Source organism: Pseudophryne corroboree, chromosome 8 (genome assembly GCF_028390025.1).
Source record: "Pseudophryne corroboree isolate aPseCor3 chromosome 8, aPseCor3.hap2, whole genome shotgun sequence".
NCBI classification, from domain to species: domain Eukaryota; kingdom Metazoa; phylum Chordata; class Amphibia; order Anura; family Myobatrachidae; genus Pseudophryne; species Pseudophryne corroboree.
In genome coordinates this window covers 7758564-7775143 of record NC_086451.1, presented here as the reverse complement: position 1 = coordinate 7775143, position 16580 = coordinate 7758564, and the positions used below count along the sequence as shown (strand labels likewise).

The 16580-nt window shown below is 51.9% G+C and overlaps 1 protein-coding gene across 2 annotated transcripts in view; it reads right to left on the bottom strand.

The window, feature by feature from the left end:
• Positions 1–14131, bottom strand: part of INPP5E (inositol polyphosphate-5-phosphatase E) — a 53094-nt gene extending 38963 nt beyond the window's left edge. Inside the window, exons 1-3 of one of the 2 annotated variants that reach the window (XM_063935859.1) lie at positions 13870–14131; positions 9267–10242; positions 7946–8069 (exon numbers count right to left, since the gene is read on the bottom strand). In XM_063935859.1, coding sequence (XP_063791929.1) covers positions 7946–8069; positions 9267–10015 — 873 coding nt within the window. In that variant the 5' untranslated portion in view covers positions 10016–10242; positions 13870–14131. The remainder of the gene's footprint in view (positions 1–7945; positions 8070–9266; positions 10243–13869) is intronic. The other variant, XM_063935860.1, reaches the window with a different exon arrangement.
• Positions 14132–16580: the final 2449 nt, after the last annotated feature.

The window sequence follows — 16580 nt, the reverse complement described above, 5'->3', positions numbered from 1 at the left end:
GCGAGGTCTCGTGTAACTCCGCCAGCATCGGCCATTTTTTTTTTTTTTTTGCCAAAAATGTGTCTTAATCTCAGTGTGATGCAACACTTGTATATTTTGTGTGACCAAGTCTGTACACTTAGGGGGTCATTCCGACCCGTTCACACGCAATGCGGTGCGAACGGGTCAAAAATGCATCGCGCACGATCGTCACCAGGCAACAACGCCGCCAGCGACAAATGTGATCGCAGCGGCGATCGCAAGAAGATGGACAGGCAGGAGGTGTTCCGGGGCGGATACTCACCGATTCCAGCCGTTTTCGGGGAGTTGTAAGAAGAACGCAGGCGTGTCCAGGCGAACGGAGGGCGGATGTCTGACGTCAGGACCGGGACCTTCATCGCTGGATCCGTCGCACTGGGTATGTAGCTGCAGCCCTGGTCTTGTTTTGAGTGAAACTTTTTCAGCATAGCAGGGCTGCACAAGCGATCGCCGCCCTGCTATGCAGAAATACACTCCCCCATAGGCGGCATCTAGTTCATCGCACGAGCAGCAAAAAGTTGCTACGTACGATCAACTCAGAATGACCCCCTTAGCACGATTGAATTTGGCATGGTAAAAAACTGCAGCAGCTGCATCGTAGCACTTTGCATACAGATTCAGACGCACACAGACATGTAAATATTGCATATAAAATGAATCAGCACAGTCTCCTGGTGCGTCCTAGTCATATCACGCTGTATCTTATACACATTTTTTGGCAAAAAAAATATGCAAAAAAGAGGCCCGAAGCTAAGTGTTATGGAACCTTGTGCGCCGAGAGGGGCTGTTTAGTGCAGCTGCAACAAATATGTATGAGGACACATTTGTACCCATCACCATTAACTGTATATTATACACACCCCAACCAAATAGGCAGCGAATGCAGGGACCCTAGCCAGCTACGTGTCAGCGATACTATCCTATACAGAGGATTACTGGGGATCAGGTGAGCAGGTGTCCAGCTACGTGTCAGTGATACTATCCTATACAGAGGATTACTGGGGATCTGGTGATCAGGTACCCAGCTACGTGTCAGTGATACTATCCTATACAGAGGATTACTGGGGATCTGGTGAGCAGGTACCCAGCTACGTGTCAGTGATACTATCCTATACAGAGGATTACTGGGGATCTGGTGAGCAGGAATCCAGCTACGTGTCAGTGATCCTATCCTATACAGAGGATTACTGGGGATCTGGTGAGCAGGTACCCAGCTACGTGTCAGTGATACTATCCTATACAGAGGATTACTGGGGATCTGGTGATCAGGTAGCCAGCTACGTGTCAGTGATACTATCCTATACAGAGGATTACTGGGGATCTGGTGAGCAGGAATCCAGCTACGTGTCAGTGATACTATCCTATACAGAGAATTACTGGGGATCTGGTGATCAGGAATCCAGCTACGTGTCAGTGATACTATCCTATACAGAGGATTACTGGGGATCTGGTGATCAGGTAGCCAGCTACGTGTCAGTGATACTATCCTATACAGAGAATTACTGGGGATCTGGTGATCAGGTAGCCAGCTACGTGTCAGTGATACTATCCTATACAGAGGATTACTGGGGATCTGGTGAGCAGGAATCCAGCTACGTGTCAGTGATCCTATCCTATACAGAGGATTACTGGGGATCTGGTGAGCAGGTATCCAGCTACGTGTCAGTGATACTATCCTATACAGAGGATTACTGTGGATCTGGTGAGCAGGTGTCCAGCTACGTGTCAGTGATACTATCCTATACAGAGGATTACTGGGGATCTGGTGATCAGGTAGCCAGCTACGTGTCAGTGATCCTATCCTATACAGAGGATTACTGGGGATCTGGTGAGCAGGTACCCAGCTACGTGTCAGTGATACTATCCTATACAGAGGATTACTGGGGTTCTGGTGAGCAGGTAGCCAGCTACGTGTCAGTGATACTATCCTATACAGAGGCTTACTGGGGATCTGGTGATCAGGTAGCCAGCTATGTGTCAGTGATACTATCCTATACAGAGGATTACTGGGGATCTGGTGAGCAGGAATCCAGCTACGTGTCAGTGATCCTATCCTATACAGAGGATTACTGGGGATCTGGTGAGCAGGTACCCAGCTACGTGTCAGTGATACTATCCTATACAGAGGATTACTGGGGTTCTGGTGAGCAGGTAGCCAGCTACGTGTCAGTGATACTATCCTATACAGAGGCTTACTGGGGATCTGGTGATCAGGTAGCCAGCTATGTGTCAGTGATACTATCCTATACAGAGGATTACTGGGGATCTGGTGAGCAGGAATCCAGCTACGTGTCAGTGATCCTATCCTATACAGAGGATTACTGGGGATCTGGTGAGCAGGTATCCAGCTACGTGTCAGTGATACTATCCTATACAGAGGATTACTGTGGATCTGGTGAGCAGGTGTCCAGCTACGTGTCAGTGATCCTATCCTATACAGAGGATTACTGTGGATCTGGTGAGCAGGTGTCCAGCTACGTGTCAGTGATACTATCCTATACAGAGGATTACTGGGGATCTGGTGAGCAGGTACCCAGCTACGTGTCAGTGATACTATGCTATACAGAGGATTACTGGGGATCTGGTGAGCAGGTGTCCAGCTACGTGTCAGTGATACTATCCTATACAGAGGATTACTGGGGATCTGGTGAGCAGGTACCCAGCTACGTGTCAGTGATACTATCCTATACAGAGGATTACTGGAGATCTGGTGAGCAGGAATCCAGCTACGTGTCAGTGATACTATCCTATACAGAGGATTACTGTGGATCTGGTGAGCAGGTGTCCAGCTACGTGTCAGTGATACTATCCTATACAGAGGATTACTGGGGATCTGGTGATCAGGTAGCCAGCTACGTGTCAGTGATACTATCCTATACAGAGGATTACTGGGGATCTGGTGAGCAGGTAGCCAGCTACGTGTCAGCGATCCTATCCTATACTGAGGATTACTGGGGATCTGGTGAGCAGGAATCCAGCTACGTGTCAGCGATCCTATCCTATACAGGGGATTACTGGGGATCTGGTGAGCAGTAATCCAGCTACGTGTCAGTGATCCTATCCTATACAGAGGATTACTGGGGATCTGGCGAGCAGGAATCCAGCTACGTGTCAGCGATCCTATCCTATACAGAGGATTACTGGGGATCTGGCGAGCACGTACCCAGCTACGTGTCAGTGATACTATCCTATACAGAGGATTACTGGGGATCTGGTGAGCCGGTACCCAGCTACGTGTCAGTGATCCTATCCTATACAGAGGATTACTGGGGATCTGGTGAGCAGGAATCCAGCTACGTGTCAGTGATACTATCCTATACAGAGGATTACTGGGGATCTGGTGATCAGGTAGCCAGCTACGTGTCAGTGATCCTATCCTATACAGAGGATTACTGGGGATCTGGTGAGCAGGAATCCAGCTACGTGTCAGTGATACTATCCTATACAGAGGATTACTGGGGATCTGGTGAGCAGGAATCCAGCTACGTGTCAGTGATACTATCCTATACAGAGGATTACTGGGGATCTGGTGATCAGGTACCCAGCTACGTGTCCGTGATCCTATCCAATACAGAGGATTACTGGGGATCTGGTGAGCAGGAATCCAGCTATGTGTCAGTGATACTATCCTATACAGAGGATTACTGGGGATCTGGTGATCAGGTAGCCAGCTACGTGTCAGTGATACTATCCTATACAGAGGATTACTGGGGATCTGGTGAGCAGGTATCCAGCTACGTGTCAGTGATACTATCCTATACAGAGGATTACTGGGGATCTGGTGATCAGGTATCCAAGCTACTTGTCAGTGATACTATCCTATACAGAGGATTACTGGGGATCTGGTGATCAGGTACCCAGCTACGTGTCAGTGATACTATCCTATACAGAGGATTACTGGGGATCTGGTGAGCCGGTACCCAGCTACGTGTCAGTGATCCTATCCTATACAGAGGATTACTGGGGATCTGGTGAGCAGGAATCCAGCTACATGTCAGCGATCCTATCCTATACAGAGGATTACTGGGGATCTGGTGAGCAGGAATCCAGCTACGTGTCAGTGATACTATCCTATACAGAGGATTACTGGGGATCTGGTGATCAGGTAGCCAGCTACGTGTCAGTGATACTATCCTATACAGAGGATTACTGGGGATCTGGTGAGCAGGTACCCAGCTACGTGTCAGTGATACTATCCTATACAGAGGATTACTGGGGATCTGGTGAGCAGGTACCCAGCTACGTGTCAGTGATACTATCCTATACAGAGGATTACTGGGGATCTGGTGAGCAGGAATCCAGCTACGTGTTAGTGATACTATCCTATACAGAGGATTACTGGGGATCTGGTGATCAGGTAGCCAGCTACGTGTCAGTGATCCTATCCTATACAGAGGATTACTGGGGATCTGGTGAGCATGAATCCAGCTACGTGTCAGTGATACTATCCTATACAGAGGATTACTGGGGATCTGGTGATCAGGTAGCCAGCTACGTGTCAGTGATACTATCCTATACAGAGGATTACTGGGGATCTGGTGAGCAGGTATCCAGCTACGTGTCAGTGATACTATCCTATACAGAGGATTACTGGGGATCTGGTGAGCAGGAATCCAGCTACGTGTCAGTGATACTATCCTATACAGAGGATTACTGGGGATCTGGTGATCAGGTACCCAGCTACGTGTCCGTGATCCTATCCTATACAGAGGATTACTGGGGATCTGGTGAGCAGGAATCCAGCTGTGTGTCAGTGATACTATCCTATACAGAGGATTACTGGGGATCTGGTGATCAGGTAGCCAGCTATGTGTCAGTGATACTATCCTATACAGAGGATTACTGGGGATCTGGTGATCAGGTAGCCAGCTACGTGTCAGTGATACTATCCTATACAGAGGATTACTGGGGATCTGGTGAGCAGGTATCCAGCTACGTGTCAGTGATACTATCCTATACAGAGGATTACTGGGGATTTGGTGATCAGGTATCCAGCTACTTGTCAGTGATACTATCCTATACAGAGGATTACTGGGGATCTGGTGAGCAGGTATCCAGCTACGTGTCAGTGATACTATCCTATACAGAGGATTACTGGGGATTTGGTGATCAGGTATCCAGCTACTTGTCAGTGATACTATCCTATACAGAGGATTACTGGGGATCTGGTGATCAGGTACCCAGCTACGTGTCAGTGATACTATCCTATACAGAGGATTACTGGGGATCTGGTGAGCCGGTACCCAGCTACGTGTCAGTGATCCTATCCTATACAGAGGATTACTGGGGATCTGGTGAGCAGGAATCCAGCTACATGTCAGCGATCCTATCCTATACAGAGGATTACTGGGGATCTGGTGAGCAGGTGTCCAGCTACGTGTCAGCGATACTATCCTATACAGAGGATTACTGGAGATCTGGTGAGCAGGTGTCCAGCTACGTGTCAGCGATACTATCCTATACAGAGGATTACCGGGGATCTGGTGAGCAGGTGTCCAGCTACGTGTCAGCGATCCTATCCTATACAGAGGATTACTGGGGATCTGGTGAGCAGGAATCCAGCTACGTGTCAGCGATCCTATCCTATACAGAGGATTACTGGGGATCTGGCGAGCAGGAATCCAGCTACGTGTCAGCGATCCTATCCTATACAGAGGATTACTGGGGATCTGGCGAGCAGGAATCCAGCTACGTGTCAGCGATCCTATCCTATACAGAGGATTACTGGGGATCTGGCGAGCAGGAATCCAGCTACATGTCAGTGATACTATCCTATACAGAGGATTACTGGGGATCAGGTGAGCAGGTACCCAGCTACGTGTCAGCGATACTATCCTATACAGAGGATTACTGGGGATCTGGTGAGCCGGTACCCAGCTACGTGTCAGCGATCCTATCCTATACAGAGGATTACTGGGGATCAGGTGAGCAGGTACCCAGCTACGTGTCAGCGATCCTATCCTATACAGGAGGATTACTGGAGATCTGGTGAGCAGGTACCCAGCTACGTGTCAGTGATACTATCCTATACAGAGGATTACTGGGGATCTGGTGAGCAGGTATCCAGCTACGTGTCAGTGATACTATCCTATACAGAGGATTACTGGGGATCTGGTGATCAGGTAGCCAGCTACGTGTCAGTGATACTATCCTATACATAGGATTACTGGGGATCTGGTGAGCAGGTACCCAGCTACGTGTCAGTGATACTATCCTATACAGAGGATTACTGGGGATCTGGTGAGCAGGAATCCAGCTGCATTCAGGACTACATGCGGATGGATACAGTCTGCCCCTGGGGAGCTGTCAGTACATACAGCATAGAGTATATAGGAGCACCAGGGATTGGGTTGTAATACCTCAATTCTACCCTACTTTAAACTGATATATGTTGGTAAAGCTTCAAGAAAACAGGCCAATATTTCTGTGTGACAATGGCCAGTGGTTCCCAAACTGTGTGCTAGGGTGCCTCGGGACACTTGCAGGGGTGCCATTGGTAGATAATCCATGACCAATTCAAATTATTTACGTTCAACATCACAGATAAAACCAGATCTGGTGGCTGCCAATCATAAACTATGTGGACAAACAGAAGTGAATCCCGTCCCTCACCACATAACTGAACCTAAGGATGACATATAAACATTATTTATCTAATTATTTGGTCTAGGGGTGGCGTGAAAAAAAAATGTCTGATACTGTAGGGTGACGTGACCTTAAAAAAGTTTGGGAACCGCTGGGACAGGCTATTGCTTTGTTAATAAATAGGGGGGTCGGCTTTTTCCTTATTCCTAATGAACATGCTGAGAGAATCTCTGACAGTCCTGCCCCAAAGACCAGGCATGCTCAGTAACCGGATGGGAGTTGTAGGCCATACGCCTGGCTGGTGGCTGAGAGATACACAGAGCAGGAAAGATGCTGTCACAGGCCTGTGTTCAGTGACACCCCGGGGAGTAAGGAAAGAGTATTTATAGCGTCCCCAGACAGCAGCCTGCAGGTAAATTTATAGCCGCTCAGTAATGATCGGAAATAAATCTGCCGTACATGATGCCAGGGAAGAGAAGCTGGTGTGATACTGTATCAGTGCTGTAATGATCATTACCAGTAGTGGTGTATATATATATATATATATATATATATATATATAATATTCACATGCCAGGCATTCATATTTCCATTTCCCGCTTTGGAGGGTTTTACAGACACAAATTTCTCATTAGAAGCAGGCCGCCTGCAGTCGCCATGCAATCAATTGCCGCCGGTTATTTCACATTGTGCGTCAGATCTCAGGTATATCCGCCTCACAGATCTGACAGCAAAGAGGACACATAAGTCACCCGCTGGGCAGAATACAAGGGGTTCAGTGAGGAGGACAAATTACAGGGGTAAAGGGACGATGCACCAAGTGCTGCTCTAAAATGATGAGAGAGTTTTTGCTTCATTCTTTACTAATACAGTAAACGGTTATTTAGATTTACATGTAACCGGATGAAGTCATTAAGATAACGGAGACATCCCTGCGGCGGGTGTACTATGGTATGCCGGCGGCCAGGCTCCCGGCATACCGGCACCGGGATCCCGACCGCCGGCATACCGACAGCGTGACGAGCGCAAATGAGACCCTTGCGGGCTCGCTACGCTGCGGGCACGGCGGTGCGCTACGCTATTTATTCTCCCTCCAGGAGTGAGAAAAAGTGTCGGTATGCCGGCTGTCAGGATTCCGGCGCCAGGATCCCGACAGTCGGCAAACTGAAGACCACCCCCCTGCGGCTACATGTCCCACCTAACTTACTGGGAAACCCCCTGGAGGATGGCAGTATTTACTATATTATACTCTGCATCCAAATATGTCCAACTGTCTTCACCGCCGGTTGCCGTGAATCTTGCAGCGCAGACCCGCTCTCCTAAGCAGAATATCTGCGCTTACCTTCCGTCCTTGCATGTTCCAGGTAGAAACAGAGATTCTCAGCCGTCTATCTGGGAAATATCGATCCAGTTCCTCCGCTCCCAGCAACGCTCCGGTGGCCAGCAGGCTCCCCTCCAAGTAGCTTCTGTGAATGGCGAAACACATCTGTCATTGTCGTAAACGATGGATGTGGCTATCAATAAACGGTTTTACATTATCGGCCTAACAGCCGGCAAAATAGCGTGTCTGGATCCAATTCTGTCACAGGTGGTCATTCCGAGTTGTTTGCTCGCTAGCAGTTTTAGCAGCCCTGGAAACGCTATGCCGCCTCACACTGGGAGTGTATCTTAGCTTAGCAGAAGTGCGAACGAAAGGATCGCAGAGCGGCGGCAAACTTTTTTTGTGCAGTTTTAGAGTATCTCAATACCTACTCAGCGCTTGCGATCACTTCAGACTGTTCAGTTCCTGTTTTGACGTCACAAACCCGTCCAGCGTTCGGCCAGCCACGCCTGCGTTATTCCTGGCATGCCTGCGTTTTTCCTAACACTCCCTGAAAACGGTCAGTTGACACCAAGAAACGGCCACTTCCTGTCAATCACTCTGCGGCCAGCAGTGCGACTGAAAAGCTTCGCTAGACCTTGTGTGAAACTACATTGTTCGTTGTAATAGTACATCGCGCGTGCGCATTGTGCCGCATACGCATTGCGCTGCATACGCATGTGCAGAAGTGCCTTTTTTTGCCTCATCGCTGCGCAGCGAACGAAAGCAGCTAGCGATCAACTCGGAATGACCACCATAGTCCTAACAACAACTGAATGGACTTTCTGGTATGAGGTCAGTTGATTGTTCCACTCTAGGACAAAGGCCACGTTCTTATTTCATACTAAAATATAATAATGCAAAAAAAAATTTACTTTTTTTTTTTTAAATAACCAGAAAGTTTTGAAGATCAATAAATGTAATTTGGTGTAGAATTGATCAATCAGCTGTCATTGATCACGAAAGAAGAAAACCTGTGTGTAACAATCCGGATCTCTATTAATTACCGTTGTCTCTTGTATCTGTAGTATTTTGACTACATTTTAGTTACAATATATCTACTTGGGGGCGGTGAACACATATGATCTGCCGGCTGTACTTTGTAGGCTGCCGACATCCTGTGTCCACAGCCAGTTACACACGTGACAAATAAATATCTTAGGAGGACGGATCTGAGGGGCTTAGGCCTGTCCGCTGCTGAGATCACTATGAAACCAGATATGATGTCCGGTCACTCTATCAGTACCAGGATTACTACGATCAGGGGGCACAATACGCAACGTGGTCTTCTATAGCTACATACCTGTTCCGGACGTCCTTGGAGCGCAGGGGGGTCAGCAGGCTGTACGTACTCCTCATCGAGTTGCTGGAGCACTGGTCACACACCATATTGTGGAGCCGTGTGTCACTCAGGCTGCTGCTATGTCTGAGAAAATGATTGCTCTTATAATCCAGGTAATCTGGCTCTATCCTATTACCCGTCCTCATCGCTCTCGTGGTTGCGTTCAGTTCTAACTGTGAGAGACTTTGCTTCAGCTTGGTCTGTGCGAGTTTCGGCCTGGTGTTTGAAAGTGAACCGCCTTTCAGGAATCCTGATGCCATACCCAGGCTCTGGCTCGTTAGAGAAGGTTGCGGGTGAGCGGAGCACAGTGTGGGGTCAGTCTGCGGGCCGGAACACCTGGCAGCAGGATCCTCGAAGTCTTCCTGGAGAGAACCCGAGGATGACCCAGTTTCTATCTGGTCTGTTAAGCTCCACTGGCTTGTTCTTAGCGTCCGCCGCCAGCGTTTCTCGTCCAGGGACAACGCTCTCTGCAGTTTGGGTAACCTTGGTTTTGCGGGCGGTTTGGGCGTATGATCTTTATTACGTTGAATTGCCTTATTATGAGAAGAGTTTACCTCCTGATCTTGTCTGTTTATCCAATCCCTGACATCCCGCTGCTTGCTCTGTGGAAACGGCAAAATCTGCGTCACCCCGTCATCGCTTGCGACGGAATTCTCTTGCCCAGAGTCCCGAGCATTACAGACCGTCTGCTTCTCCATCTTGATGGGCATGATGAACAGGAGTTATGGACGTCCGGCTACGTGGAACGCACATGCTGGTCTACCGAGACAGAACCGGGACACAGTCAAAGCAGCCATGGGGTGACCGGACTCTGCTCCATGATACTGCGGTGAATTATCAGACCGGACATTACACATGAACAGGTAGGCCGCACCGTACTGATAATCCGCCCGGTTCCGATGTGATCGCAGAAGAGAACCTTTGTCACTGTCCAGCTCTGCAAAGCAAACCAGAACAGAAGAGGGGTCCCGTCAGTATAGCGTAAATAGGCGATTATTTCATCCGCAATAAGCCCTGCGCAATGAACATCCATCGCTATAGCGCAGTTATATGCAGTACAGTGCCGGTTTATAAGAGTGAAGATGTTGCCCATATCAACCAATTATATTCTACTTCTAATTTATCTAGTGCCTTCCAGAAGAGAATAGCTAAAATGTGATTGGGCAACATCTCCACTTTAGTAAATACCCCAATGTACTGAATAAAGAGCCCGTACGATAGTAACTCACATCCGTCAAAGCACAAACAAAAATTCTACATGAAAACCCGTTTATAAGGACGTATAAACGTTACAAATTACAACAGGACTTCTGCCGGGGTCATGGGTCTGGGACTCAAGGTCGACACCAATTAGGTAGACACCACTTAGGTCGACACCTGAATATGTCGACACGGACGAAAGGTCGACATGGAAAAAGGTCAACATGGGTTTTTAATGTTTTTTTGGTGTCGTTTTCTCCGTAATGTGACCGGGAACCCCAATTAGTGATCCGTGTCCCCTACCGCTGCACTCGGCACAGGTTACCGATCCCAATTGTAGTCCAAGTGGATCGTAAAGTATGAAAAAGTAAAAAAATAATAAAAAAAAATAATAGTTAAAAATTCATGTTGACCTTTTTCCATGTCGACCTAATGACTCTCGACCTAATGACCGTAACCCCTTCTACCGTGCCCAAATCTAAACAAAGGAATGGCCCAGGATGTCCGGCGACCGGCCCTTTAAATTATTAAAATCAGGATGAGTGCAGAAGACAGGACGCAGGATGAAACGTTCCAGGACTACACGTATTACAGCAAATCGTAACATAAGCAGTGTAAACGTAACTGATTGCTGTGCCGCCGCTAGACGCAGCCAATCAGATGGACCCCTCAGACTAACGGGACCCCCCGCAATCATTTATTAGTATCTTCGTTGCGTTACACGCAGTGTGGAGGAGGAGAATCCCAAACACAAGTCTTTCTGCAAGTGACCATATGCGTGGAATCAGCATTACCCACTGCATAGAACGTTCCTGACACCAGGCTATACCCCATGCACACCGACACCAGGCTCACCCCACACACGTCGACACTCGGCTCAATAGCTCACCCCCACACACGCCGACACCAGGCTCGATACCACACACGCCGACACCAGGCTCAACACCACACACGCCGACACCAGGCTCAATGGCTCACCCCCACACACGCTGACACCTGGCTCGATACCACATACGCTGATACCAGGCTCGATACCACACATGCCGACACCAGGCTCAACACCACACACACCGACACCAGGCTCAACAGCTCACCCCACAGACACCAGAATCACCTACTCACCCCACAGACACCAGGCCCACACCTTACACACGCTGACACCAGTGTCACCTACTCACTCCACACACACACACACACCAGGCTCACCCCACACATGCTGACACAATGACACCAGGCTCACCCCACACATGCTGACACAATGACACCAGGCTCAACGGCTCATCTCCACACACACCGACACCAGGCTCAACAGCTCACCCCACAGACACCAGTGTCACCTACTCACCCCACAGACACCAGTGTCACCTACTCACCCCACAGACACCAGTGTCACCTACTCACCCCACAGACACCAGGCTTACGCCACACAAGCAGACACCGTGCGAACGGATCGCCCCACACCTTACACACACTGACACCTGGGTCACCTACTCATTCCACACACACACCAGTGTCACCGACTCACCCCACACACACCGTCAGCAGGGTCAGCCACCTACCCACCCCGCAGACACCAGGGTCCCCTACCCACCCCGCAGACATCAGTGTCACCTACCCACCCTGCAGACACCAGGGTCCCCTATCCACCCCGCAGACACCAGGGTCCCCTACCCACTACACCCCCCGCAGACACCAGGGTCACCTACCCACCCCGCAAACACCAGTATCACATACCCACTACACCCCCCGCAGACACCAGTGTCACCTACCCAGCCCGCAGACACCAGGGTCCCCTACCCACCCAGCAGACACCAGGGTCCCCTACCCACTACACCCCCCACAGACACCAGGGTCACCTACCCACTACACCCCCCGCAGACACCAGTGTCACCTACCCACCCAGCAGACACCAGGGTCCCCTACCCACTACACCCCCCACAGACACCAGGGTCACCTACCCAGCCCGCAGACACCAGGGTCCCCTACCCACCCAGCAGACACCAGGGTCCCCTACCCACTACACCCCCCACAGACACCAGGGTCACCTACCCACTACACCCCCCACAGACACCAGGGTCCCTTACACCCCCCGCAGACACCAGTGTCACCTACCCACCCAGCAGACAGCAAGGTCCCCTACCCACTACACCCCCCGCAGACACCAGGGTCCCCTACCCTCCCCGCAGACACCAGGGTCCCCTACCCTCCCCACAGACACCAGGGTCACCTACCCACTACACCCCCCACAGACACCAGGGTCACCTACCCACTACACCCCCCGCAGACACCAGTGTCACCTACCCACCCAGCAGACACCAGGGTCCCCTACCCACTACACCCCCCACAGACACCAGGGTCACCTACCCACTACACCCCCCACAGACACCAGGGTCCCTTACACCCCCCGCAGACACCAGTGTCACCTACCCACCCAGCAGACACCAAGGTCCCCTACCCACCCAGCAGACACCAGGGTCCCCTACCCACTACACTCCCCACAGACACCAGGGTCACCTACCCACTACACCCCCCACAGACACCAGGGTCCCTTACACCCCCCGCAGACACCAGTGTCACCTACCCACCCAGCAGACACCAAGGTCACCTACCCACTACACCCCCCGCAGACACCAGGGTCCCCTACCCTCCCCGCAGACACCAGGGTCCCCTACCCTCCCCACAGACACCAGAGTCCCCTACCCACTACACCCCCCACAGACACCAGGGTCACCTACCCACTACACCCCCCGCAGACACCAGTGTCACCTACCCACCCAGCAGACACCAGGGTCCCCTACCCACCCAGCAGACACCAGGGTCCCCTACCCACTACACCCCCCACAGACACCAGGGTCACCTACCCACTACACCCCCCACAGACACCAGGGTCCCTTACACCCCCCGCAGACACCAGTGTCACCTACCCACCCAGCAGACACCAAGGTCCCCTACCCACTACACCCCCCGCAGACACCAGGGTCCCCTACCCTCCCCGCAGACACCAGGGTCCCCTACCCTCCCCACAGACACCAGGGTCCCCTACCCACTACACCCCCCACAGACACCAGGGTCACCTACCCACTACATCCCCCGCAGACACCAGGGTCCCCTACCCTCCCCACAGACACCAGGGTCCCCTACCCACTACACCCCCCACAGACACCAGGGTCCCCTACCCACTACATCCCCCGCAGACACCAGGGTCCCCTACCCTCCCCGCAGACACCAGGGTCCCCTACCCACTACACCCCCCGCAGACACCAGGGTCCCCTACCCACTACACCCCCCGCAGACACCAGGGTCCCCTACCCTCCCCGCAGACACCAGGGTCCCCTACCCTCCCCGACCCTCCCCGCACACTCACCAGTAACAGAAGGGAACGAGTAGCGGAGCCTGTACGGCCCCGGGTCCCCCCGCCGGCCCCTCACTCACCGCGGCTGGGGCTGCAGGGTGCCGGTGTGTACGGAGCATAATAAACATCCCAGGTCCCAGGTAACCATGCTTACATACGGCGCCATGGCGACACTCAGCGCCCCCTGCCGGCGGGAGGAGCACAGTACCGGCACACCGCCACACGCCGCTGCTGTATACACTGTCATCACACCCAGGTCATGGGCTGAGGCCATGGGAGGGTGCAGAGGACCGTGTGAGGGTCAGGCTGGGGGCAGAGGATCGTGTGAGGGTCAGGCTGGGGGGGGGGGGGCAGAGGATCGTGTGAGGGTCAGGCTGGGGGGGGGGGGGGCAGAGGACCGTGTGAGGGTCAGGCTGGGGGGGCAGGGGACCATGTGAGGGGCAGGCTGGGGGGGGGGGCAGGGGACCGTGTGAGGGGCAGGCTGGGGAGGGGCAAAGGACCGTGTGAGGGTCAGGCTGGGGGAAGAGGAGCGTGTGAGGGTCAGGCTGGGGGGGGCAGAGGACCGTGTGAGGGTCAGGCTGGGGGGGCAGAGGATCGTGTGAGGGTCAGGCTGGGGGGGGGGGGGGCAGGGGACCGTGTGAGGGTCAGGCTGGGGAGGGGCAAAGGACCGTGTGAGGGTCAGGCTGGGGGCAGAGGACCGTGTGAGGGTCAGGCTGGGGGGGGGGGGGGGCAGAGGGCCGTGTGAGGGTCAGGTTGGGGGGGCAGAGGATCGTGTGAGGGTCAGGCTGGGGGGCAGAGGACCGTGTGAGGGTCAGGCTGGGGGCAGAGGACCGTGTGAGGGTCAGGCTGGGGGCAGAGGACCGTGTGAAGGTCAGGCTGGTTGCATATGCGAGTGGATGGCGATCTGCGATGCATTCACAATTTTGCACGGGGCAAAGTGACGAGAGCCGTGCGAGGGAACGGCTGGGGGGCAGAGGGGCGCGCGAGGGAACGGTTGGGGGGTAGAGGGGCGCATGAGGAAACGGCTGGGTGGTAGAGGGGTGCATGAGGGAATGGCTCGGGGCACGAGAGGGAACAGCTGGGGCAGAGGAGTATGTGATGGAAGAGGTTACGTAAGGTTGAACCATATGAGTTTGAGGGGTTTGGTGTGTGAGGAGGGGGCCACACATACACACACACACACCATTTATTTAATTGCATGTGTCATGCCTTCCAGCTTTGCCCACACATCCACCTCTATCCTGTAGCTGTTCCCTCACATACCCCTACTGCCACCAGCTTCAGACCCTCCAACATGACCTTTTCCATTAAGTACAAAATGCTCCGCTCCTCATAATTTATGTTTGCCATCACCTATGCTGAACTAGGCAGCACAATGGTGTAATGGTTGAACTAGGCGGCACGGACGGTGTAATGGAAACCGCCGGTATCGTGGGCGGAGAAACGCGTAGAGGGTCACTTTTGCTACCTGTCCACTGCTGGAGATCTCTAAGGACCTTCCGTTACTGAGACTGGGGGATTTGGACGTTCTCCCATCACCTAATTGGACATATTCTCTGCTAAAACTTCCCCTGCTGTGCTTGAAAAAGCCCCGTTCTGCTGAGGTGCTATGCAGTCTGTATGACTCTCCTTGCCGGACATCCTGACACAGCCACTGTCAGCTGTTGAGAGCCACCTCCGCTAACTGCTATTGACGGGAACCAGCGCTTACAACCACGGGTGAGAACGGATCCTATCACTAGGGGTGAGCAACAGCATTTCAACCCCTCTGCTTAATTTTATCAGCAGATTTTCAAATTAACCTGCCGAGACATTTATCTAAGCCCCTTATCAGTACGGATGCCACCAGAATAATACATTATTGTGGACTACAATTTCACAATGGGCGTTTAAGCCGTTTTACAGCCAATTTACTTACTGTGAATGTGATTAATTTTATATATGCATATGTATTTGCGCTGTTTTTGTTTTTAAACTTTCAATTAATCTTTCTAGGTGGTTTTTTCCACCATATTTATCATTAAATGATTTTTTATTTGATATCAGCGCTCCTTTAATGTTTTTTATTGAATATTAAACTATATACATTTTCAGCAAGATCGCTCCGTGTGTAGCCCTTACAGCGATAGCGATGCGCAGCCCCGCGCATCGCTATCGCTGCTGCTAGATTGGCCTGCATGCAGGCCAATCTAGCGGGTCGCTCACTTCACCCGCTGGTTGAAGTGAGCGCCCCCCCGTATCCCCCCGCGCGCTCAGCACAGATCGCGCTGTGCTGAGCGGCGGGAGAGATGTGTGCTGAGCGGTTCGCTCAGCACAGATCTCTTCCTGCATCGGCCCGTCTATATCGGCCTTTAGACATGGTAAGTTTAAGAAAGCGCTGGGACATCCAGGAGGAGATAGCAGGAAGACAGCTGGAGATACGAGTGAGGAGAGCAGGGGAGAAAAGTAGATTTGAGCATCTTCAGCATAGAGATGATATTTGGAAGTGAAAAGAGCTAATGAGCTCACCTAGTGAGGACGTACAGAGAGAGAAAAGGAGAGGACCAAGGGTCCGATTCAGACCTGATTGCTGCTGTGCATTTTTGCAGCAGTCTGCGATTAGAGAGCCGCCGCCCAGAGAGAGTGAAAACCTGCAAGTGTGCGAAGTGCGAAAATTCCGCCAGACAGCGGCCAGCTGCAAATCCGTTCGTCACTCACTCACCATTGAATGATTTTCCTACAGT